The following is a 26,173-nucleotide window of genomic DNA, read 5'->3' on the forward strand; positions in this document are numbered from 1 at the left end:
TCCGGATATTATTGGATCAATCGGGATCAATCAATATCAAATCTGATTTGTAGATTATATTGTTGCCTTTTCTTTACACATAATATTGATTATGTACATTGAGTAAAGTAATATATAGAAATACAAAGAAAATTCCCCCTCTTCTTCTCTCTCGTTTTCCCTTCCTTTTGACTTCTTTCATGGTATCAGAGCAGGTTGCACACCTGTTTTTCATCTCTTCCACTTTGTCTTCTCCTTCTGGTTTTATGATTGCCTACTGAAAGAAACAAGCTAACCTGCAAAAAAGCGTTAGCACTCCGGTGTAGGAATCGGTACCTTGAAGATTTTTTTAAACAAACAAAGGAAAGGAAAAAGCCACCATGGCTGACGATCAAATTCCTGTAGAAACACCTACCTCAGGAGCACAAGACTCCGTGCGGAATGCCACAAGTTGAGTTGATCAGCCCATTGTAGGGCATTTTTTTCCATGGCAACCCAATCTAGGGCAGCCCACTTTGGGGCCTCCCTACCAGTGGGTGCCATTTCCCATGTACTATGGGCCAAGCCCAAATGTTTCTATTTTCAAGAGGCCAGATTCGAAGAGATGACATACAAGGCGGCCCACCAGCTGCAAGCAGGGCGGGCCCTTCAAAACAACCGGATCCTCCAATGTGGGCAAAAACCCTAACAGGTTAGGCAATTCGAATGCGAGAGTTCTGGGCGGGTTCAATGTGAGTCAACGTGCAAATCCCTACTCGGGATTTCCACTCGGTTTTATGCCGTTTCCTATCGTGACCACCATGGGTTGCCCAAAACCCGGCAACGCGTTGTACGTCTCCACCACAATGGGTCGGAGTTGCTGCTTATCAGCCACCCTCTCATAGGACCAGAAAATTATTCGAGTTAGGCGCGGGAGTTTCGATGAGCCCTCATCACGAATGACAAAAAAAAGTTTTATTGATGGGACAGTTCCAATTCCAACTGATGAAAAAATGGGGCGACAATGGAAAAAGTGCAATCAGTTGGTTAGAACATGGATAGGAAATTGCATTAGCCTAGAAATTGCTATCGGTTTGCCTCCCACAGAAGACTTGAAAATTATTTGGGACAACATCAGAGAAATGTATGGGAAACTGGACCGAGCAAAAAAAAATTCGCTACATCAAGCCCTTAGTGAACTGAAGTAGGGAAACATGTCCGTAACGACATGCTTCAACAAACTTTTAGCCCTCTGGAATGAGCTGGAAGCGGCTAAAGAAAAACTCGAAGGACCCTGAAACGACCCTTCAACAATGCAAGGCGATGAAGGGCAAAGAGAAGGCCACATGTTTTTTGTTGATTGTTACCTCACTTTCAGGTCGCAAATCCTAGCTATGGAGCCAGCACCTTCCCTTGGTTGGATCTTCTAGCTCGCGGTGCAAGAGGAGAACCAATGACTTACCTCGTTGAACAACAAGGCCACCAAGACCCTGGCGCTAGCTGCAAGAAGTGAGAAAGGGCAGAAAACCCTAGAAAAAAAGCGAGATATGTCGCTAGGGTTTGTTAAACAACGAGGCTTTAAAGGCTCTGCGATGGACGGTCAGGATCGAGCGCAGCGATCTAACAGCTCTAAGGGCACATGCTACTTGGTTAATCTGGACGGTGGAGATGGCTTCGGATCCAAGGGATCCAACGGTGCCCATTTTTCGAAAACCTATGGGCCAAATTTTAAAAATAAGGGGAAATTATTTTGTGATTTTTGCAAGCGCCCCCACCACACAATTGAAAATTATTGAAAATTACACGGCAAAACTAAAAGAAAGGGAAATGAAATATCAGCTGCAGCCTATCAACTTATAGGATCGGTAGATGTGAATCAACCTTTCACACATGGGGAATATCAACAATTAATGCAGGCATTACAAAAATTAGAGGTTCCTAAAAGGGGAAGTAGCTTTACAAGCATTTCTCATTGTTTGATTAATACTATATCGAGAAATGCCTAGATTATTGATTCGAGAGCCAGTGACCATATTGTATGTGATAAGGGATTATTTTATATTATTCATGAAGATTTAGATAATCCTATTACTGTGCAATTGCTAAATGGAAACATTACTCATGTTTCTATAACAAGACAATCACTCTTAGCTCCCATATTGTTCTCACAAATGTCATTTATATCCCAAACTCCCAATTTAACCTTATTTATGTGTCTAGAGCCTGTAAGGAAAATTCATGTCAAGTATTTTTCAATGCTGATATCTGTCTATTTCAAGCCCTTTCAACTGGGAAACTAATGGGCTAGAGTAATCTCTCTGAATGATTATTTTTCTGGAAAAGTTCACCCAAAAATCTTGATCATTTTCTTTGTAATAAACAATCATTGTGTAATTTGACAACCAATGATAGAAACTTCCTTTCACATTCCAGATTGGGCCATAGTTCTTCATTGCCCTATCCTCAATGTCATATCTGTCTACTTGCAAAACAGTCGCATAGCCCCTTTCCATTGAGCAAAAGTCATTCAAATAATATTTTTTCATTGCTACATATTGATGTCTAGGGATCATATCATACATCGAACCATGACAGGTTTCAGTTCTTTCTTACCATTATGGACAATTATTCTAGAGCAACATGGATATTTCTCATGCAGTCTAAGGGTCAAGTTATGTCCAATTTAAGGACCTTCCTTTCTCTGTCAAAAATCCAGTTTGGGAAAACTGTCCAAAGATTACGAACAAAAATGGAAGAGAATTTTTCAATCATGAATGTGCTGCTCTATTTTCATCACAAGGGATATTACATGAGAGCTCATGTACATATACACCACAACAAAATGGAGTGATGGAACAGAAGCATTGTCACCTGTTGGAAGTTGCACGGGCTTTGAAATTTCAAGCCTCTATCCCAGAAAATTTTTGGAGGGATTGTGTATTGACTGCAGCTTATTTGATAAATCGTATGCCGACTAAGATACTTAATGGGCAAACTCCTTTCGAGTTGCTTTTTGGGAAGAAGCCAGATTTGGGTCATCTGAAAATCTTCGGTTGTCTATGCTATGCCACAATAGTATGACCTAGGGATAAGATGGGTCCTCGTACTCGTCGTTGCATATTTATGGGATATCCCAGCCTACAAAAGGGATATCGGGTTTTTTTTTTTTTTTTTGGTAAAAGGTAAGAATATGGGTATTTAATCCATCTACAGGAGAATTTTCCGTTAGTGGAGACGTTTTATTCCAGGAAAATGTTTTCCAATTTGCTGCTCTAGAATCAGGCACATATAGCAATGGACATTCTCACACTTCTCATACCGAGGAGACCACTGAAGATCCAGGATATGTTTTACTTCATTCATTAGCAGATACAAGGAACTCTTCTACATCAGCTACGGACTTGACACCCTTGATGGAAGTGAAAGATCAAAGTCAGGATGATGTCGTTCCTCAAGACTCGGCTGCTGTCGAAAATCCAAATACTCATTTACCCCTAGAGAATGATCCACCAAGACACTCCAAACACACCACGCATCCACCTACTTGGATCATAGACTACATATGTGGTGTCAAGAATTCACCAGGTTTTCTTTTCCCCATTTCTTCTTATGTTTCCTTCAATCGATTATCTCTAGAACATAGATGTTGCATCACTCGCATCTCCGAAGAGCAAGAACTGTCCAATTTTGATGAGGCAAGCATTGATCCATGATGGCAGAAGGCCATGGAAGTAGAATTGAAGGCTTTAATGAATAATCACATGTGGGAACTTGTTACCCTACCTCCGCATCGCAACAATTGGATGCAAATGGGTATACAAAATCAAATATCGTGCATATGGATCAATTGAAAGGTACAAAGTCCGATTAGTGGCTAAGGGTTTCACACAACGGGAAGGTTTTGACTATTACGAAACATTTTCCTCGATAGCCAAAGATGTTACAATTCGCTCATTTCTTTCAGTAGCGGCTTTTCAGGACTAGTCATTACATCATATGGATGTTCACAATGCTTTCTTGCATGGAGATTTAGACGAGGAAATTTATATGGAAGTGCCACAAGGTTACGGAGACAAGGAGAGAATAAAGTATGTTGTCCTCCGCAAATCCTTGTATGGACTTAAGCAAGCTTCCAGACAGTGGTACGTATAATTTGCTGAGTCACTGATAGCCGCTGGTTTTCAATAGTCCAGATTTGATTATGCTATTTTTACATTGACTAAAGGTTCGTCATCTATCTACTTGATGATATATATAGATGATATACTTATATATATATATATATATATATGGCTTATTATGATGATGAAGTAGTTATCAAAGGTTTCAAGGAATATTTGCATTCTATCTTCCACATTAAAGATCTAGGTTCGCCAAAGTATTTTCTTGGAATCAAAATTGCATAATCAGACCAAGGAATCTCCCTCAACCAGAGGAATTTTGCATTGGAAATTATATCAGAAGCGGGTTTATCGGGATTTAAGCCAGTTGTAATTCTAATCGAGCAAAATGTCAAGCTGACTACAATGGATTATGATGCTGGACTATCTCAATAAGCTGATCCCGTACTCAGAGATCCATGGGTTATCGGAAACTTGTTGGGAAGCTTATATATTTGACTATGAACATGCCAGACATAAGTTATGCAATGCAGACACTTAGTCAGTTTATGCACAAACCAAAGCAGTCTCATATGAATGCTACACTAAAAGTGGTGAAGTACTTGAAGAAATGTCCTGGACTTAGGATTCTTCTTTCCAGGAAATGCGATAGGAAAATAACTACGTATTGTGACGCGGATTATGCAACCTGTCTGATGAGCAGAAGATCCATAACCGGTTTCTGTATTAAATTGGGGGATTCTTTACTTTCGTGGAAGACAAAGAAGCAACCAACTGTTTCATTATCCTCAGCAAAGGCAGAATATCGTGCTATGGCAAAAACCACATGTGAAATAGTGTGGTTACGAGGATTACGTTGGGATCTTGGGGTACAAGTTAAAGGACTGATCAAATTATTTTGCGACAATGATGCAAGCCTCAAACTTGCGTCAAACCTCATTGTGCATGAAAGAACAAAGCATATAGAAGTGGACTGTCATTGCACTTGAGAAAAAATCTAGCAAGGAATGATCGAGACACAAGGGATTGGAATAGAAGAACAACTAGCAAATGTCTTCACCAAACCTTTTATGTCAAAGACAGCATGCGTATCTCTTGAGCAAGCTAGGCGTCTTGGATATTTACATGCCACCAGCTTGAGAGGGAGTGTTGGAAGATACGCGGGAATATTAGAAGATATGCGAGAATCATCCGGATATTAATGGATCAACTAGGATCAACCAATATCGGATATGATTTGTAGAGTATATCATTGCCTTTTCTTTACAAATGTTTTGTACTATAATATTGATTATGTACATTGAGTAAAGTAATATATAGAAATACAAAGAAAATTTCCCCCCTTCTTCTCTCTCGTTTTCCCTTCTTTTCGACTTCTTTCACGGCCTTTCATGCAAGAGGCCAAAGATTGGATTAACATGATCTCTCTCTCTCACTCCCCCTCTTTCATTTTCAGTTACACCTTTTGCCCCCTTTCCTTCATCTCTCTCAATCTCACTCAAGAAATTGCAGACGCCGAGCTGTGCTGAGCGACGCCAGGAAGGTTTGTGAATTGAAGTTCGATTTTCGTAGTCAAAGCATTGAGGCAAGTGGGATTCCTTCATCTTCTATGCTATTTTGAATTGCTTGTTGCATGGCTCGAAGAATTCCACCTTTAATGTGTTTGTGGCACTCAATTCCTGTCATCTTGGGTTGGTTACAACATTTGAGGTGCCACTAGGTATTGCAGGTCATTAGGCTTTCAATTTGATTGTTTTAGTCTTGAATTTATTCTTGCATGTTGTGGCGAAGGTGTTGGGAGGTCTCAACTAGTCGTGAGTCGGTTTAACCGCAAGGTGGTGTCACTTCTTTAGTGCATGGCTGGTAAAATTCACGTCAATCGAGTCCCTACATGTGAATTTTGTGATGGAACTAGTTCTTGATTCGTCGAAAGGTGTGTAGGCGTGCATTGAGAATGGGTTCTTGGTTTGTCGAACTTAGTAGTGAGTCGACTTGAAATGGTGTTAATTGTCCAATCCCGATTTATTGCAATTGTGCGAGGATTGACAAAAGTAAGTCAAGTGGACAGTACTATGTGTGAATCGTCATCTAGAATTTGGTTTTGAGAATGGTACACTGAATTGTGCTAAGTCTCCTTAGGCGTGATGTCCGCATGCTTAAAGACAAGATAACTATGCATGAATTGTGATTAAGATCTCATGGCAATGAATACAATCGGACAGTGAACCGACGATATCCCGTAAGAGTCGGGATGCCTAGAGACAATGAACTCTAGATGCCTCGGACAGCAAACTAAGATGCCATGGACAATGAACCATAAAGCCGATATAGACAAGAGAGTGAATTGGCGTAATCCGCTAGATGGGAATTCCTTGTGCAGACTGAATAGTGAACCAGCTAATCCGTGAGTCTTGAAATGAAAAGATTGATTGAAAAAGTGAGAACTAAAACATGTGAACCTTAAGCGCATGTGTGGTCGAGTCGTTTTTCGAGTCGTCGGGTCTTTATGTCATGACAATAGCATACTTGAGGTAGCCACCTTGTTGTTATAATCTACCTAATCTTAGTTAATCCCTTATAGTACTATCTATATCATGATTGTTGAGGGAGTAGTATGTTTTAGACAGATTATTTGTATGTGTAAAGGGATAATGGTATAGTATAGAATTTTGGATATTTTATTTGCTGTGCATTAGCTCACCCTTGTTGATGTTTAACTTTTTTAGATCATTAGTTATGACCGCTTATCCCGCAACCCCCTTATCCCGATATGGAGCATCTGTAGATTTTGAGGGATGGTTGGTGGAGTTTACCAATGCAGCGTTCCCCTCACTAATCTTCATGAAATATATGGCCATGTCATGGGTAGACGTAGGTTTGCCTGATGGTCGCATTCCTTATTGTTTTGTGGCTATATATGCAAAGATTGGGGGACTCCTTATAGGTCCATTGCTGTATCGGTAGGACAGTAATGGCAATGAGGGTGGCAGTAGTGAGAAGTAGTGGAGGGAGTTGAGATGTTATTAGGATCCATTTTTGGGCACAGTCTTGACACTTTTGGGATAAGACTGTGCATATGGGTGATGCACGATGTTTTCAATTGTGGGCGTAGTTATGGTGACTATGTTGATAGCCAGTGGAAGTAGTATATCTTTTTGACCTCCTAGATGTAGCCGTGATGATAACACCCATGTATATAAACGATGTATGAAATGAAAATTATGATGTTTGTTTCCACTATGGCATTCATCCACTCCTGTAATGTCTGTTTGATTTTATATACTTGGCTTCCACTTATGCGATAAGTGAAAAGATTAGTGACTCGCGTATACATAGGCAAAAATTGAACTCAAAATAGGAAACCTTCTCCAACTAGGAAACTTATCTAGAATAGGAAACCTACTTGAATTAGAAAACTTTCCCTTTCGGGTTCAAAATCGAGATATATTTTCAACACTATAGTGCAATAAAAAAAGAATGGAGTCCCAAGAAAAAAATCATTATGCTTTATTAGAGGAAAATATCTCACTCCAATAACATCTTTCCATTGTGTCCTTAATCACCGCAATGCATGTGCGTATAAAACTTGTAAATTGGCATTTTGATATAATGTAGGTAGTGGAATTTGTAGAGCTTCCAGTGAATGAATAATATTAGCGTAAAAGAAAGGGGAAAATAGACCTTACATTAATTAATTAATTGCAGCATCAAAATCGAGTCATAGAGGAACGATTCAAATAAGCTTACATCTAGAGAGTAGAAAAGAAGGGGACCCTTCCATTAGTTCTGGCAATATATCATAGATTGTACCTCATTAATTGTCAACAACTCTCTTTAGACATATTTTCTAGTAGTATGTCATTAATTGTCACCAACCCTCTTATTTGAATTGTATACCACTTAGATTGACTGAATATGGGTTAGCACTTCAAATGGTAACCTGGATATATTGCCATTGGGAGACAGAATAGAGACTTGATCCGTTGGAACTTCCAAGTTTTTGACTCTTTCATTTCCTTCTTTTTTCTTTATAAACCATGATACGTCTCCAAGATCCCATCTCTCTCTCTCTCTCTCTCTCTCTCGAATTGTCTACACTTGCAAAATCATCTCTAGAACAATCCAACGAAATGTCCATGCGTGTGAGGTACCGGGGCACTTACACCATAAAGCCCGAGACAGAGACGTGGAGTGGCCACCTACCACTCTCGGAGTTGGATCAAATCTGCATCATCACCCATACGCCCACTACTTACTTCTACAAACCGCCCCCAGAATGGCTCCACCCGGCCGATGCCATCTTCAGCACTCTCCGGGGTTCATTGAGCCGCGTGCTGGTCCCGTTCTATCCGCTCGCTGGAAGGCTCAGGTGGCTCGATGGGGGACGGCTTCGACTTGATTGCAATGCCATGGGCGTCCCACTAATTGAGGCCGAATCGGAAGCCGAGCTCAGTGACTTGGGCGATTTTTGTCCAGGTCCGGAGTACGAACAGATTGTGCCAAGCTTGGACTACACTATGCCATTCCATGAGCTACCGCTATTGCTAGTTCAAGTCACCAAGTTCAAGTGTGGGGGGCTCGCCTTGGGTGTCAGTATATCTCATGTGGTTACTGATGGGCTGAGTGCTACTTATTTTTTGGATGAGTGGGCCCGCCTTGCCCGTGGTGAGCCACTGAATGTTGAGCCGTACTTTGATAAAAAGGTTAGTTGTTGATTTAAAGAGTTTTCCTTTCGATAACTAGAGCATCCAAATCTTTTTTGGGTTTCAAGCAACAATGAAGCTCCTTTTGAGAACAGTTTACATCTATGCAATTGAATTTTGTGATTTCTTTGTCTCCTTTCACCTTCTCCACCTTTTTTTAGTTCCTAATGCTTTTTTTTTTTTTATCATTATTTATGGAGTTTTTGCTTTTGCCGCCATCGATCAAAGGAGGTGTCTATTTCTTCAAAGCCATTAAATTTGCAGAAATATCATGCTCGGCTAAGAACTATTAAACTCATTTCATATTTTTATTGTGCCCTGTTTACTACTCCCCTAATTTGCATTTGATAAATGGCAACGTGTTATGGCCTGTTTATCCGGCAGTGCTAATGTAAATTTGTATAATTTACATGTTCTCAAATGTGTTTTTACATCAAGTTGCATTTGCAATTTTATTCCCGAGCTTCCCCATCGGATAATTCTAATAGATTGTTTTTTACTATCAATTTTTTTTTTTTTCGATTTTGGATTGGTAAATAATTCAATTGGAATCTTCCTTATCAATTTTCGATATCTTTCTTGCTCGCTTTACATATCAATCAGACACTTTTTACATAAATACTAAGAAGATGATTTCATCCATGACATTCGTCTATTTACAAAGTTGATACTTGAAGTACTAGCTCTTCAGAAAAGCAATTGCGCAAGCGCGTAGAGCATGCGTGAGTGCTTGTAATGAACATTTTCTATAGTCATAACATTTCCAAGCCAAAACCAAGAAATTGGCATATTGTATGTAAGTTCTTGTAGCCTCTTATTCTATAACTTCAGTCATTGTAATCACTTGCATGACTTTTTCTTCTTTTTTTTCAACAAGGTTTTATGGGCGGGTGAAGAAGATCCATCCAGCACGCTGCGGTCGCCGCCGAACTTGGAGCACCCCGAGTTCAACGACCCGCCATTGCTAATTGGCCACACTGACAACCTAGAACAGCGCAAGAAGAAGACCACCATGGCCATTCTAAGGGTGACGAAAACCCAAGTTGAAACCCTAAAGAAGGCTGCGAACAAGGACCGACCCAGCCACCACCCACGCCCCTACACCCGATTTGAGATTATGGCCGCCCACATATGGCGGTGTGCGTGCAAGGCACGCAAACACAGACCCGAGCAGGCGACCTCGCTTTACTTCTACGTGGATGCCCGCAGTCGCCTGCGGCCACCCCTAAAGCCCGGATTCTTTGGCAATGCGGTCTTGCAAGTGGCCGCTGCTGGCACATCCGGCGAGTTGGTGTCCAGCCCGCTCGGGTGCACCTCGAGCAAGATTCGAGAGGTCATTGAGGCAGTGACCCACGACCATTTCAAGTCGGCCATTGAGCACATCCGGAGACAACCGGACCTGACCAGGTTTCAGGAGCTGGATATCCTAGGAAGCACTCAAGGGGCTTTCTATGGAAACCCTAATCTCGGGGTGAGCAGCTGGCTGTCGTTAATGGTGTACGGCCTTGACTTCGGGTGGGGGAGAGAGATTCACATGGCGCCTGCGACCCACGAATACGACGGCGAATGTGTGGTTATTCCAAGTCTTGAGGAAGCCGGTGGCTTGCTGGTGACCGTGGGCTTGCAAATAGAGCACATGGAGGATTTCAAGAAGTTCTTCTATAAGGATATCGTCGAGTAACTGATGAGCTGATTAATGTTTAATATTGCTAAGCTTTCGGTCGATATATTGTTAAATCCGGAGCTTTTTTGATGCAGGGGAAGATATGCTTAGAAAATAATTTCAAAAGATAATGTTTATTTTGAATAACGAAGTGCCGTTTATATTATTTCAGGCGTCTATATATAAGAAGTTTGGCATTTAAGAAACAATCATATAACTGAAAATGCATAAGATAAAAAATATTGATATAAGAGAAAGTCTTCAAATTGCGTCCTGAAATTCTATAAAAATACGTCCGAAATCCCTATTGCCACCTCACATGCAAATAATCACTACTGTCGGCACTTAGCACGGCATTCATAGCAAGCATTACATTCTCATCCCCGTCTCCCTCGGGGGGGAAAACAGGCCAGCCTACGTTGCCCCCATTGATGCCCCCAGGCACCAAAATTTCCCGCCTCGTAAAAGAGGGAATCAAAAACCGGACATAAAACAACAAAAGCAATAGCCTGGGCAATCGAGCAGCCATCCTAGTTCTTCGCATAGCCAAGAGAAATCATCGCCCTAATTATAAAGCACAACACTCCTCTCTAACCCAAGGACCGATGGATGCGCACAATCTAGCCGACACAAGATAGAGTTGCAATCTGATTGGAAAGTGGAGACTCAGCGCAGAGAGAGGAAAAGGAAAAAAGTACTTAAAAAAAGAAGAAAGAAAAGGAAAAAGAGGAAAAGGAAAAAGAAAAGTGAAATTAAAAGAAAATTGATTTGATTCTAAAGTTGTTCCTAGGAGCAAAGAAGCTATTTTTTTTTTTTTAATTTGTTGGATTATGTTTCAAATCTATCTCTTGGAACAAATTTGTTCTCAAAAAAAAAAAAAAATTTACTAAACGGATTTCTATTCTTTTTTATTCCAAAAAATGAAAAAAAAATTAGATTTAGACACTGTTTGGCCAATGACCAAACAAGGCCCTATTCTCCTCTAGTTGCTCTTAACCCGGGTCCTTCACTATGTTTCCGGCTTTGCTTAATTATTGTTTACACAAACATAGAACTTCTTTTCCTGTAACAGAGGAGGGCCTGAGTCCTTAAATCCCCTGATAACACTAGAGGGTAAATTGACTCCTATCCAATGGCCTAACAAGAAAGGCACCAGCCCATAGAGCGGCGTGTCCACAAACTAACGTCTCGGGTTTGTATGCATAACAAAAATATGGCAACGGATCATCAACATATCGGCTGCCTTCTCTGTAGGCATGGACAAGACCACTAGTTGACATGGAAAATCGACGACCAAACTCCGTATCCGCATAATTAGATTATTGCCACATAAATCCTCTCGTCGTACAAGTGGTAACGTTTTCAGTAAAGCTTGCGAATCCACTTCTAAAATTATGTTCCTGAATCCAGTGGAGAAGGCTGAAGAGGGACCCAGAAAAGAAAGTGCCTGCCTTTGTCCCTTGAAAATTCATTTGATAGGCTGCTTCTCTAGCTTTATCTTCACTGACATACTTCCTCGTAACACAAGTGGAAGAGAGCAACCGACAAAAAATCTCTCAAAAGGCTATACGCCAAAAATAAGAGCCCAATCACAATCTCGATGTTGTGAATTTTGAGATTCAGGAAGTTAATTATATAACACTCCTTGTAGGCCAAAGAGTGCACATCAAAACATCCAGGGCTATTCAGCAGGAGAAAACTGTTGAATCAGGCAGAGGCAATCAACATTCAGGGACAAGGCAACTTCATGTCCAGATCAAAAACAGAATTCATTGATTCAATGTAATCTCCAGTTTTCTCGTATTTAGCAGTCATGTAGACACAAACTAGTCCAACCAACAATGTCAAGTTGACAACATTTGTTCACCCCTTAACAGCGCCCAGCAAAGATCAGTCCTTCATCCTTTATGTTGTCATCCAGCAGTAAACTAAGGACATGAACACTCAGCCTCATGTGACCTCTTCCATCTTTCCTTCATAAAAGAAGAAGTCCATAGAATCATTCCATACATACCCAGTTAAATCTTCCAATGCCCAGAACAATTTGAGAGCCAAAAAAGAAATTCAAATTGCCTTTGCCCTCCCCCCAAAACTGAAGAAGAAGAATAAGAACAAGGAGGAGGAAGATTGTCCGGAAAACCAATGAAATACCAAGCAGTCGACATGTCAGACCCAAAAAGAAAAAAATTTCGAGGATATAATTTACTCTAAGGAAAAACTATAAGCCTGAAGGAAAAAAGTCGCTGCTCAATCCTCAAAATCTCCAGCATGCTCCAATAGATAGTTCGCCGCCAATTCCTCGTTCCGGTCACAAGCCAAAAATGCCTCGATGACAAGGGCTCTGTCAAATCCCATTGCTTCAAGCTGTGAACAAACAAAATTAAAACAATGCTACGACAAAGGTGCAATGAGCAAAACTGACAAAGCGAATCCAAATGGGAAGCATACCCGCTCTATGGCCTCCTGCTCAGCTGGCGTTACATTTATAGCATGAGGCATATCTTGATCAGGCTGATCAAATATATCCCTACAGGGAAGTCAAACCATCAGAATTTTCCCAGTGATACCCTTCATTGAATATATTCAATAATAGGTAGCCTTTTCTCAAACCCAAAGGGCAATCCACAGAATTCTCTGTCAGCAAATGATATCAAACAGGCTTCACAATGCTTCAAAATTAAGGGTGAACAAATACAAATTAGTCCACTCTATGCAAATTTTTTTTTTTTTTTACCCAACTGCCAAAAAACATAAAAATGAGAAGCAAATTCACTTTCTAATTGTAGGTGAGGGAGGTGAGATGGGACTAATCTCAGGAATCAGGGTATCAGCTGGACTCCCAACATTTGGGTGTTGCATTCTAATCTGGCAAAAGAAGACCTATACGAGTCCAGTTATCTAAACATCTATTGCTTACCCTTCGGACCCATCAAGAGGTTCATTTATCAACTGAAGAAACTCTGCATGGTGCTCTTGTATCAATCGTAAAAGCTGAGGGTTTTGCTTTCCAAGTTCCTGAAGCATGGGCTGTTATCAAGCACGAAAGTAGATCACATCCATCATCATTACCTTAGACGAATTTACTTTACTAGAGCTGTGTCCACTAAAAATAAAGAAAACAAGAAAATAGCTAATTCAGACCTGCAAAATCTGGGGATTTGCTTGCACCATAGAACGCAATGCTTGAAACTGAAATGCAAAAGGAAAAGAAAGAACCATATCAGACCACTTCAAAGATCCTAACACCTGATCCATAACTACCTGTAAGTATTATACATATTTGTACCTATAGAAACCATTTTTCTTTTTTTGTGGAAAAGAAAAAGACGAACGCTGTATAACTGACATTCGATGTTTGATATTCAGTATATAAATCCACAAAGCTTACGCATGATGTCAACCTAGATTTTATTTTTCTTAGGCTCCCCACAGTAAATTATATAGTCACCAGCAACTGACAAAATACAGACCAGTGAAAAAGAATATCCTAAAGCTTCAGCTCTTCAAACTGAAACTACAAGTACTTTTTTATACATTAGGAGATACTCAAAGGTAACGATACCTGTTGATTGTTTCTAAGAAAATCGAGCGTTCCAAGTCCACCACCAGCAGCAGCACTTGACAGTGCTTCCTGCAAAACAATTTACTTTCTGGAAACTATTGTGCTTCCGAAACCTAAATTGTCCAGGTACACTAAGAAAACAAACTTTACCTGAGGAAACAAATTTAAAGGAGAAGTATTAGGTGCCCCAGATGTAGGTACAGGTGCCGCTGCACCTGCTTCATTTGCCTGACTAGCAGGATGAACCCCAGGTACAGCAATTTCAGCTGATTCCGGTATACCCTGGAAATAGGAAGACATTAGAAACGACTGAAGACTAAATATAGAGCAAAAAACCATCATCAGCCCAATAGACATACAGAATATAGATAATCCACTGCTCTCTCTGGATTATTGTATGCAGCTCGGAGAGCACGTACAACCATCTCTCTTTCCCAGGTCCCACCACCCATGTCCATTAATTGCTGGATGCTTTCCTCCAGATTATTTCCAGCAACTAAATGGGAAGCAGCTTGACTGTAGGCGTCAGAAGGCACACTGCAACAAAGAGATAACAGAGTGATTTACAAGTCATCAGGTAACCTATGATAAGGTAATTATAAATCAACCATAACACCAATCACTGCCGCTGCATATTATCTCACCATTATGAATTTGCCACAGTATTGTCTTCCCTATTATCATTCCACCTATTACTCACTAATTCTGCTTGGCCAAAACGGACAGCGAAATTGATAATTTAAATCCACATTTGCTCCTCAACTTCTGATCCTCAAACTACCCATGCTGTGTTTCAAGGATATGCTAAAGCATTCATATTCGGCTTCTTTTCCATTAAATTCTAGCATGAAACCACTTAAAATTACCTAGCAGTCTCTCGGCATGCAAGAGAGAGAGGCTATGGGAGAGACAAGCACCAAGCTAAGACCGGACCAAGGTAACATAAACACAAAGCCATGTTGTCTTACAACAATCTTCAACAAGGATCTAAATATTAACTCATCTTAATGATTGTACCAACATTAACCAGCTTCACAGGAATTAATCTTGGGAAGTTTAATTCTGCCAGTATACTAACTGGTATCCCCACCAATATCATTAAAGCTGCTCATTCACAAGTATATTTAATATTGCATGTCACCAACTACAATGTATGAGTTTGCAATATTAAAGGAATCAGGGTATCAAATAGAGAGAGATCTCCCATACTTAGCTGTTGACCCTTCTGAAGTGGATGTGCCCTTTGAAGGACTGTAAACATTATCAAAGAGGGTATGGGATTAATTCGGTAAGTTGAACAAAACATTACTGTCAAGAAAATGTAATCTTACGGTGCTTGTGCAGGGGCGTCAGGTGCTGGAGAAGGGTTAGAAGGTGCAGTGGTTGCTGCAGTGGTTGCAGCAGTGGTTGCTGCAGTGGTTGCTGCAGTTGTTGCTGCAGTGGTAGAAACAGGCTGTTTTGACAAACAAAAAAAGAACCTTTCATATACCAAGAACTGAATCACTACATTATCTGAAAAAAAGAAAGACAGAAAAGAGTATACCTGTGTGGACGAAGTGCCAGCTGAGCCTGAAATCTTGCTCTGCTAAACAAAATGATGAAAAAAAGAAAGAGGGATTTCGTAGGTCAGCTTCAAGCTGGAGCTAGGGGATGACAAACTAGTGCCGATATTGCTCATCGACATAACAACTCACATCAGTCAAAATGCAAGATAATGTTCTGATTAGAAAGAAAGAATGAAAGAAAAGAGCACATAAGACACCATGCAAATATATCTATAGATATCTAATTCATCACAAGTCAGGGAGGGAAGAAAAGAAATCAAGAATTCTCAGATAGCACACATTATGCTGCAATACCAAGTATGAGCCAACATAACTACAGCTGGCAGCTTCCTCCGATTACCCAGTGATCCTTAAGTTCAACTACGTAAATCAATTCTATGCAACTTCTAAATGCTGGCACATAGTACGCACGAAACATAACAAATTGCTTCACATACTTAAACTTAAGGCAGGTAATGATTTACCTTGCTGAGCATGACAACAAGGAAGCCATCTTCAGAGACCTTGTTGTCAGCCAATGTGGTCTCGTCCTTCAATACCTTACCGTTGTGAATCAGCAACTGCTGCCCACACGGGTAGTTGTCCTTCCCCTGTACATCTTCAATGTTCTTCTTGACAGCCATTATCTATATTAACCAAGGAAAAAAAAAAAAAAAAAAGAAAAGAACAAAGGAGTCTCAATCAGAACACAAACAACAATACTCACAAGGCAATACCACCCTCCTGCCAAATCCACGCGCATCAATATAATACCAGCAAAAACAACAATTACCCATTATCCCCACCCAACAATTGCGCTAACTAATGCGGGGTCGAAAAGAAAAAAGAAAAAAACCCTCGCATCCTCCGAGCAAAAAAAAAAAAAAAACTCATTTTTCCGAGCGGACGACCGAGAATTCCAGATTACGGACAACCTCAATCTTCTAAAAGCTCGCATTTTGCAATAGGAATCGACGGAAGTAAAGCGAACCCAGGTTCCGGCAGCGGGAATTGGAAAACCTAAGGGACGGGAAAGGGGGGGGAGGAGGAACTCACGGTGTCGGTGGGCTGCACTTTGATTTCAAAGTTGGTGCCTTTGAGCGTCTTGACGGTGAGCTTCATGGCGGCCGAATCGGCGGGAGAGGGATCGACCGGGAGGAGCGCAATTCCGGTTGCAGCTTAGCTTGCTATCGAAGTAAGTACAGAACCCTAGAAACTCTTTAGTCCCGCAGAAGAGAGAGAGAGAGAGAGAGAGAGAGAAGGGGGGAGAGCGTGTGCGCGTACGTTGTCTTTGCGTATGTATGAATTGTATGTCATCGTCTTTGTGTCTGTCCTTTGTTGCAAAGAAGAGGAGAAGCCCTCCGCACCTGCCCCGCACGTGCTCGTCATGCCCCTCGGTTTTCCTTAGGGCAATTGGAACATTGCTTATGCCTGTCCCTCAACTGCTCCCCGGGTTGATGCCTTTGCTATGTTTGCGTCCTAAAAAAAAAAAAAAAAATGAATGATTTGAATTTTTTTTTAAATGATGAAAATGAATATATAAAGATATTTTCATTATCTATGAAAATATTATTCAAAAAATTTATTGATAATGAAAATTAGTAGCGTACAGAATGAAAGTAAAGGGATTTGCTTTGTTTGCTTTGCATAAAATGAATAATTTTAAAAAGTATTTTTGTTAAAATAATAGCTTTTGTTTCTTATGAAAGAACAAAAATATTTTTATCATCTACAAAAATATTTAAATATAAATTGTTATCAATAATAAAAATTGATAGCATATAATATGCAAGTCAAGAGATGACTTTAATCAACCCTCGTATATTTGTTTTTAAAAATAGGGAAAAGACCACTAATAACCTCAAACTTTGTTTAAAGTGACAAATTTACCTCACATTTTTTTTTTTTTTATATCCAGGGAACCCGTACAGCCGGCCGATGGGTAAACCTTGGGGCAACGCTAGCAAATGACCCACCACCCTGACGTCACGCTTAAGATACCCCACACTTTTTTTTTGTGACATGAAAAATCAAAAACTTTGCCAACCGTGACATATTTACCCAAATTTTTTTTTCATGTCACAAAAAACCCTGAACTTCTATCCATGTTACATATTTACCTTAAACTATAGGGCATTTTGGTCTTTTTACTTTTTAATTTTTTTTCTTTTTTTTTCTTCTTCTCTCTTCCCTCCGCCAACCATGATGGAGGGAAGTCGGCGTCTGGCGAGGGCTGCCCTCACTAGCGTCGAGCGAGGGTCACCCTCGCCTAGGCTAGCTAAGGCCACCCTTGCCATCGTTGAGTGAGGGCCGCCCTTGGTTGGGTCCGGCGAGGGCACCCCTCACAGGACGTTGGCTTCTCTCCGCCGGCTTTGCCATGGCCGACGGAGGGAAGAGAGAAGAAGAAGAAGAAAAAAAAAACAGAAAAAATAAGACAAAAATGCCATTAGTAGGATAAATGTGTCACGGTTTGCAAAGTTTGGAGTTTTTTATGTCATAAAAAAAAGTTTGAGATAAATTGGTCACTTTGAGCAAAATTTAGGGGTTTTTGTGATCTTTTCTCTTAAAAATAACATACGATACTATTCAATTTGAACGAGAAGATTCCAATTTTTTTTAATTGAGAGGATATCTTGAAAATTACATTCTTGTCAAAAAAGAAGAAGAAAAGATTTATCATTGCATTTTCAGTCCTGAATTTGAAGCAATAGTAAGTATTGATTCATTTTGACTGAAAGAGTAGGATTAAAACTCACTCCTTTTTATTCGTTTTTCAGGCCAGCTGCTCGTTCCATTACGCGACCAGTGAGTTTAGAAACATTTCGCCATACAAATCATCACCACCTTCCTGAAATGTTTGCATACTGATTTTGGTGGGTCGATAATTGGCTTATCAAGTTCAAGAAGTAATTGATGTTCATAAGTTAGATTTCCAGGCACCAGTATTCACTTGGATATCAGATTCAATGATGAATCTTCGTAGACTTGGTCGTCATACAATGCGCACTGCAGTCTTGTGGCCGGTCCGGGTCTGAATTCTACAGCAGCATAATCCTGGAGGAACCGTTTTGACAAAAGATCGAGAGTCCGTGACATGGTGGATTCGAATCCGCTGACGAAACATCCATACCATTACGTGTTTCCCAAAACTTATCATTCTTATCTAAGGAGCGATTTCTGCCATAAGTGTATCTTTACGACTCGAAAGCAGGCCGTGACTTTCACCCTACATGAACTCATGGGCAAGTTTCTTTAGGATGGTCTGCAATCTGCTAAAGATGGAGGTCTCCGGAGGCCCGTGGGCGACCAAGTTTTGCCCAAATGCGCAGTAACTTGCCTCCACATGCCGCGAATGGGTCACATTACACTGGTTTGGTTATTATAAGTTTGCATCATATGGTGTTATATTGCAGAAGTAAAGACGGTTCGAAATCATTCTGCTCATACACCATTAGCCGTTCATTGCATTGAGGGCTCTAGCTCGGTGTTTAGTTTCTTCCTTCCACCAGGTGCCCTCGGCAAATTATCGACCGACTGTGGGAGGACGACATGGCAATGGATGAGGTGCTAAAAGTAGAAGGTGAATGAGTGTCCGAGGTCAAGATGCCCTATTTTTAGGCGGTAGTTGCAAATGCACTTGTTGAATGGCCACCTGGCTTAACTACCTAAATAATCTCCATATCTGCTCATTTTAATCCGGACAAACTTCCTTCATGTTCGGCATAAAGGACTAAGGATCTCGTCTTGAATCCACCAATTCCGATATAAAGCTCGCCTGCACATCGCCATGCTTTATCTCCTTCCCTTTACAGCGACTTTTAAACATGTCTCTCAACTCCTTGCATTCTTTGCTCTTCCTATTTTTCCTTCTCCCATCTTCTGCAACTGCCTTTAACATCACCAATATCTTAAGCAAATACCCCGAATTCAGCACCTTCAACAATGACCTCACGCTATCTCAGGTTGCCAGTGCGATCAATGCACGACAATCCATTACCGTCCTGGCGGTGGACAACAGCGGCATGTCCGCATTGTCGGGGAACCCGGCGGAAACTGTCAAAGACATCTTGAGTCTCCTTGTGGTGCTCGACTATTATGATCCGCAGAAACTTCAACAATTACCGAATAAAACAGCAATTCTCACCACGCTTTTACAGGCAAGTGGACGGGCTGTTGGCCTACAGGGTTTTCTCAATGTGACCAGTTCGAGCAGCGGTGGGATTGCATTTGGGTCGGCCGTGCAAGGATCAAGCGTTCATGCTAACTTAGTGAAATCTGTCACATCTCAACCATTCAATATATCTGTCTTACAAATAAGCAGTGCAATAGTGCCTCCTAATATAGGGAAAACTAATTCTAGTTCTGGCTCAAACTCAACTTCCTCACCACCATCCCCAGCACCAGCAAGTCCTAGCCCAGGTAAATCCCCCGTGCCCGCTTCAAGTCCAACAATGTCTCCTGGTGCTGCACCACCAAAGTCTGGAAAGGCACCAACTCCGGCTGCAGCAGCGACTCCCCCATCTAACGGGAGTGGAGCAACCCCACCAGCTGCCTCACCATCGGATGCAGCTGCTGGAGGTTCACCAACAAGTGCCAATGCTCCAGCAACAGAGGCTCCGGTTGGTTCACCTCCCATGCCCGCAGGTGGTGTTGCCAATGGCCCCGCAGGTGCCGGTGCCGACGGGCCTGCAGGTGCCAATGGCCCTGCGGCGGATGATCCAGCAGCAGATGCACCGGGAGGAAACAAATCTGGCGCCCCTAGAGATTATGGTGTTGGCCGTGCAGGAGGTGTAGGACTGCTTGTCACAATGACTTGGTATCTGGCTTTGAAAACGTGGTAGGACATGTAAGGAAGAAACATTAGAAGATCACTGCTGTCTCCTGCCGTAAATATGGAGCTTAGTTGCTTGCCTTTTTTACATTTCAAAGTGATGTAGTCAGCTGTTACAGGTATCGTTATTAAATGTTCTGAATTACATGTTTTTTCCTAATGATTCTTCATCTTAGTTATTGGATTCCTGTAAAAACTGCTACCGCTAATTCAACATCTCTTTGGTCGTTGCCATGTGTTTATTATATTGCCTAATGGCGTCTCTAATATTTCATGGTGAATGTGAAAATCCATGTCAGTCTTAGAGTGACTGCTAGCAATATTGGCAATTGCTTATCTACTTCCTAATTGTTTAAGAATACAATCGATCAATGTGCATAAACTAGAAAGGACCAAAAGACTGGGGTTAGAAAATGAATGCTGTAAACTATTCGAAGCTGAATTTTAACACGGATCTCAACAATCTCCAATGATTGCAATCAAACTAAAAGTTTGAGAACAGGTGACATGCGGATTGAACATACCCAAGTCCAGTGAATTATCAAAAGCAATTGTTAAGTTTCAAGGGAGGAAGTACTTGGAGTATACAAAAATCTGTGCAGGATTTATGTGGGAATGCATTGATACATATTTAACATAGTAAATTGACTGGGTGGTGTCATTTTCTCTTCTTGATTTTAGAAGGAGATTATGCTGTACTCTCCTCCTGATTATGGTTTGATTTGCTGTTGATATTACAAATATCCCTTTCTCTCTCTCTCTCTCTCTCTCTCTCTCTCAACAGCCACGCGCAATAATGGTATGTATTTTATATCAAAAGAAGTACATATATTGTCAATACTATCTTTGTCAGCTACAAGTCGAAGCAGCAAAGCTGATGTCTTCTCTCTAGTATAAACTGACTTTTTTGGGAGTGAAAGGTAAGAAAAAAGAAACAAAAAATTCTGAAGCTTAGACCTTTTGACTTGGCAAGTCCAAATGGCGTAAAACTTCACAAAAGCCGCAATAAAGCTCATTGAATTGGAAAGAATTTGGTGCGTGTATATTTATATATTAGTAGCCGGCCCACATAAATTGGCCACGAGTTTTATACTGCAGAGCGTTTTTGTTTTGTCTGCTGGTTTTGCTGTGGTGTTTTTCTTTTTTGTTACTCTCAGAAATGGTCATATTTTAGGCATGGTCGTCCGCATATGTACACAGGTATGCAGCTTTCTCGAGTCTCTGTTATCTGCCGAACCTTTGGCCCATTTATGGCACTGTTTCAGCTTGCAGCTGTTCTTTGGAAATGCTCCAGTACCATTGCAGGCTACACTGCATTAGACTTAAGGATCATATATAACTTCAGACGGAAGTATTGGCTTCAAAACTTCTAATGAAAACTTTCCACAAGCAAGCCTGCCTTAATTGCATATTATACCTGTGTGATCTTTACTTTTATGTATTTCTTTCTTATCCGGTCAAGTCAAAATGACAGATTGCTGAACGGGAGCATTAATGCTGATTGTTGCAAAGAAAATCGAAACATTTAAGATGACTTGAAGCAGTGCCAGTGATGGTAAGCTAGTTGTCTGCACGCCCTTGCTGTTGCTTCTGTTCTGTTATTTTCAGTACATGGCACTAAAAGAAGGGAGTTTGTAACAAGCCACTTCCCATTGTGTGTCGATGTCGATCAAGTTGAATGTGGAGTTATTACAATGCGACATATCTACAGAACTTTCTCTCTTTCACATACATTTACAAAACTAATCTATAGATACAGAGTACGCATGTCTCAATTCTCTGTCCTCTGTCAAATGGTGATGCTGCCATGCCGAAACTTTGTGATAGATGAAGTTTCGTGCCTGTTAAGCATGATCTGCAGATAATGTTACCAATGAGCTGTGGCTAGACCATACAAAGACTCTCCAGAAAGGGCGTTGCTTGCCTTTGGACTTATTTGCAATCTGCTCCAGCTCCGATCTTTGTAGCATTTCCCACATGACCTGCACGTCCTCGTACTCACATGTCTGAATGTCATGGTGAAGCTTCAAAAGTCCATCACCTGATTTGGAGCAGAAGAAGAAAATCTCCTTATGTTCTTGAACTTAAAGTCAGAAAGAGCAAAACTTTCGAGTGACCAAGAAAAAAGACTACAACTTTTCCTTGTATCGACAGACAACTTTGTCCGCATTTATTCAGTGCGTTGTTAATGGATCGTAACAAAAGATTGGTCCTGATGCACAATATATATTCTCTGAAAAAGTGAACAGGGAAAAATCTGGGAATAGCAGCTGGTCTAGGAATTATGCCGATGCTCATCTCGGAATCCATCCCTTTCGGTGCAATCAAGCTACGTTCCTTCATCTTCTTCTTTCGTATATGTTCCAAGGATTTGGGAAGGATTCTACAAACCCACAATTTGCTAACGAGTCCGAAACTAATGGAAGCTGCTGACATGGAATTACTAAGAATTTTGAAAAAATTACCATAACCTATTTTTTTTTTTTAAATAAATACCAGTGAAGGATAAAGATACTGGTGATTTTCGCTCACAGATCAGTAGTAATTTCCAGGGATTCAGTCAAATACCACTGAAGCACAGATATAGAAAGTAGACATAAATGGTCATTGCAAGAGTCTCATTGACACAACATGAAACTTAACCGAAACAACCGAGTTTGTAAGTCTAATTCCAGGGATCAACAGTAATAGACAGATGATACTTTTGAGTTCAGCTTGGTGGCATTTTGATTTTTGACGCAACAAGGTCCTTTTTCTACAATGTGGGGTTTGAAGTTATTGACAGAAGTCTTGACAAAAAAAGAAAGTTAATAATAGAAGCTGCTTACCCTATGTTAAGTCAACATGAAAGTCTTTCTAGACCACCAATAATTATTTCCAGGACAGAATATACATAAAAAGAAAAGGGAAATATGAAGCGATCTTTACTTTGTGAAGAAGTAAATGATTAAAATCTCTTTTCTCTTTTTCTTTCTTCAAATTTTACAGAGTTAAAAGACCGAGCAGCAAATGAAACCAGAAGAACAGACGTCAAGATCTGAAGCTTGTATTCAACTTGTCCGTGATCATATCACCCCACTGAAACTACAGAGGTGGGGAGAGAGAGAGAGAGAGAGGACTCACGGTGATGGCGAGGCTTGAGGCGAGAGAAAGAGCGAGCCAAGCTCTTCGGACAGGAGAGAGGAGCTTGTTCCACCACTCCATCCACCTTTCTGCCTTCTCCTTCTCCTCTTTATATTGATCTCCACCACAACACCATCAATCCCACAGTTTCAGCTCATCAGCTGCCACCCACTGTTCTCTTCATCCTTCCAAAAGACATGCTCTCCCCCTCTCCTTCTCTCTCTCTCTCTCTCTCCCTCTCTCTCTCCCTCTCTCAGCTAAAATAGAACCTGGGGAGACACTCCATCACCCTCTGAATATATATATATATATATATAAACTCTATCAGCAAGAAAGCAAGGCAGTAAGCTAAAAAGAACTTGGCATCTAGAGAGAGAGAGAGAGGGATATTGCCTATCACTTTCTTAGGGGGGCTAGCCTCGCGCTCCTGTTATAACCGAATTTTCTTCAACGGAGACATGTCATCTCCATATCTTTCAATATGAGCCTCGGATTTTTTTGCTCTATCTCATTTGAGCCCCTTTATTCTCGATTTTCCCAACAAGTACCCTCATCTTCCGACTCTCTATATTTGTCTCGATGAAGTTTAAGACCAAGTCAATACCACGTTTATTTTGCGAAAATGAATGATTTAAAATATAAATTCTTAAAAGTAAAAGCTTGTATTACTTGGAATAGTTAGTAAATGAAAAATGTTTCATTATCCATAACAATTCATATTTAAATATTTTCATTCAATTTTATAAACGATACAAATGCTTATTTTTGGATATTATTTTTCAAATTATTCATTTTTCATTAATAAACGCACTATAAATTACTAGATGAAACTTTAAGATAAGTCATAACCGAAACCGGAATGTTCTTCGGGCCATTGAACTGCATCTATTGTCTAGGGTTGTTATATGGACTTTGATCATAAACAAGTTTGATAACAATTTTGTTTGCCCTTTTAACTCTTTGGTATGGTTCGTTTGATTACTTGATTCAATTCCACATTGATCTCCTCATACCTTAATCAGTTTTGGCTTGATTGAGATAAATTCACGGAGTATGTGGGGGCACAAGTAAATTTTGTGATTGCTCCTTAATATGGATGAATATAGAACTAACTGTACAAACATAGTTGAAAGCATTATGTTTTTTATTTCAAGCTCAAATGTTTGCAATGTCAAGAATTATTTGAACGATTGATCAAGAAATAAGTGAATACCGACAACTCGTTTTGCTATGAATCGAAGGTCTATATTGGTTGCACATTCTACCAATGAAGGACTAATCGAGGCCTCTCGTCTATGTTCAACTCTATACTAAAACACAAGTTAACTGATTGTGTGATAATTAAAACAAGTCAAGCGATTCCAAACTTAATCAAATCGAATCATCACAACTTGTCTTGTTGATGCAGCTTCCTCCCAAAAAATTTCAAATTGAGAAGCCACGCGTGGAACAATGGATGTGGACAACTTCCTGTTTAGACTTCCTTTTTCCTTTCTAATGTCTTCAGGGTTAATTAAAGTCAAAATTATTGATGAGAGCACAAATCAGGCCTTTGTATTCTATGGAAAGTGCAGCTAGATGCTCAGTAAAGGGCAGTTCGGCTCCTTACTTTAAAATTCGGGCGACAAAATACTCAAATTTTCTCACTATTAGTTTATACGTAAGGTGTTAGATGCAGTGTCGGCAACAGCCGGGTCCAAGGAATGGTTTGGAAAGCAACAAAAGAAGATTAGTTGAATAAACAGAGATTTTCCTTTCATTGAGATTAAAAGAAAGAAAAACAAAAAAAAAAAAAAAAAAACAAAATCATGCGAACCAATTAAATGGGTGGCGTGATGCAGTCATCTAGCATGCTTTACTTTCTTTTTGAGTGTTGACCTTACCCCCATCTTTCCCCGCTTTGTCTGCTTTGGTACCATACATTTGTAACCGTTATCTTGGGACAGAATACATCTGAAATTAAAGTTACAGGATAAAGAAGAACTAGAGTTAAAAAGTTGAAAGAGGGAAGATCTCGAAAGTCCAAAAGAGCAGGTGCTTGTTCTCTCAGGAGCGTTGGAAAGTTCTTGATTTGGTGTTGGCAAAGCTAGTAGGGCTTCAGAAGCTTGGGGCACATGAAAGGTGGGGCGGTGGAGTGATTAAACCCAACAGGGCACTGAATCAGATGACACGGTGTGGACCGCAAGGTGCTTGGTTTTCAATGTTTTTCAAAACAGGAAAGGGACGTATCGTGGAATGTGAAACGGTGTGACTTAGGAAAAAGGCGAAAGAGCTTCTCAATGGTTGGGAAGGAAGATAGGTTAGGTGGTGGTGGGTTGGTGGGGGCTTAGTGAACTTTTTTCAAACCTTCGTGCCTCTATCCAACGGCATAATCATCACATTCCAGAAGCCTGTGTGCATTTCTTTTGTGTCTGAATGCGAGGGTCTGTTAGGCCCATTTCTTTGATCAGCATAATCCGAGTCTCACGTCTGCATATAAACTCCCCATAATTAGCCCTAATAATGAATTCGAAGCAAAAGAAACTATGTCTGAATATTCCTGAAGAACATACAAGCGTTTCCATTACATCATCAACCCGACTGATATTTTTTATTTGAGGAATTGGCAAGGGGGATTCTAGTTTCGCCATATAACTGCTGCTTGAGATAGAGATAGAGATAAGAGATG

General features: G+C 40.5%; 3 protein-coding genes and 1 long non-coding RNA gene across 7 annotated transcripts; 2 read left to right on the forward strand and 2 right to left on the reverse strand.

Annotated features, from left to right (window-relative positions):
- Positions 1-8,209: 8,209 nt before the first annotated feature.
- Positions 8,210-10,463, forward strand: LOC104424200 (spermidine hydroxycinnamoyl transferase). The gene is made up of 2 exons (XM_010036567.2): positions 8,210-8,782; positions 9,660-10,463. The coding sequence occupies exons 1-2, from the start codon at positions 8,210-8,212 to the stop codon at positions 10,461-10,463; spliced, it is 1,377 nt and encodes a 458-aa protein (XP_010034869.2).
- A 1,732-nt stretch (positions 10,464-12,195) lies between these two features.
- On the reverse strand, positions 12,196-16,862 carry LOC104423249 (ubiquitin receptor RAD23b). Of its 4 annotated transcripts, none has more exons than XM_010035753.3 (12): positions 16,608-16,862; positions 16,037-16,198; positions 15,551-15,592; positions 15,339-15,460; positions 15,217-15,258; positions 14,367-14,544; positions 14,158-14,289; positions 14,008-14,076; positions 13,587-13,634; positions 13,363-13,472; positions 12,894-12,972; positions 12,196-12,809 (listed from the first exon to the last, which is right to left on the reverse strand). In XM_010035753.3, exons 1-12 carry the CDS (start codon positions 16,671-16,673, stop codon positions 12,693-12,695), a joined length of 1,167 nt encoding a protein of 388 aa, XP_010034055.2. In that variant the 5' UTR covers positions 16,674-16,862; the 3' UTR covers positions 12,196-12,692. The 4 variants fall into 4 exon arrangements, with proteins under 4 accessions (XP_010034055.2, XP_010034056.2, XP_010034057.2 ...); XM_010035754.3 differs by having other exon boundaries at positions 15,551-15,589; positions 16,608-16,861; XM_010035755.3 differs by lacking the exon at positions 15,217-15,258.
- A 2,513-nt stretch (positions 16,863-19,375) lies between these two features.
- Positions 19,376-20,392, forward strand: LOC104424201 (fasciclin-like arabinogalactan protein 14). The gene has a single exon (XM_010036568.2). The coding sequence runs from the start codon at positions 19,376-19,378 to the stop codon at positions 20,390-20,392; it is 1,017 nt and encodes a 338-aa protein (XP_010034870.2).
- Positions 20,393-21,932: 1,540 nt separating this feature from the next.
- LOC104423250 lies at positions 21,933-23,779 on the reverse strand. Its single transcript, XR_721374.3, has 2 exons — positions 23,506-23,779; positions 21,933-22,423 (listed from the first exon to the last, which is right to left on the reverse strand). It is a non-coding gene; the product is annotated as an uncharacterized LOC104423250 (long non-coding RNA).
- Positions 23,780-26,173: the final 2,394 nt, after the last annotated feature.

Source organism: Eucalyptus grandis, chromosome 10 (assembly GCF_016545825.1).
Source record: "Eucalyptus grandis isolate ANBG69807.140 chromosome 10, ASM1654582v1, whole genome shotgun sequence".
Taxonomy (NCBI): Eukaryota; Viridiplantae; Streptophyta; class Magnoliopsida; order Myrtales; family Myrtaceae; genus Eucalyptus; species Eucalyptus grandis.

Bases quoted from the DNA above. Each gene is read 5' to 3' on its own strand.
- LOC104423249 (XM_010035753.3), bottom strand. From the start codon at position 16,673: ATGAAGCTCACCGTCAAGACGCTCAAAGGCACCAACTTTGAAATCAAA. The intron at 16,199-16,607 runs GTGAGTTCCTCC...TGGTTAATATAG, and splicing joins AAGTGCAGCCCACCGACACC to ATAATGGCTGTCAAGAAGAA. The intron at 13,635-14,007 runs GTATCGTTACCT...TTTGCATTTCAG, and splicing joins TTCTTAGAAACAATCAACAG to TTTCAAGCATTGCGTTCTAT.
- LOC104424200 (XM_010036567.2), top strand. From the start codon at position 8,210: ATGTCCATGCGTGTGAGGTACCGGGGCACTTACACCATAAAGCCCGAG. The intron at 8,783-9,659 runs GTTAGTTGTTGA...TTTTTCAACAAG, and splicing joins AGCCGTACTTTGATAAAAAG to GTTTTATGGGCGGGTGAAGA.
- LOC104424201 (XM_010036568.2), top strand. From the start codon at position 19,376: ATGTCTCTCAACTCCTTGCATTCTTTGCTCTTCCTATTTTTCCTTCTC.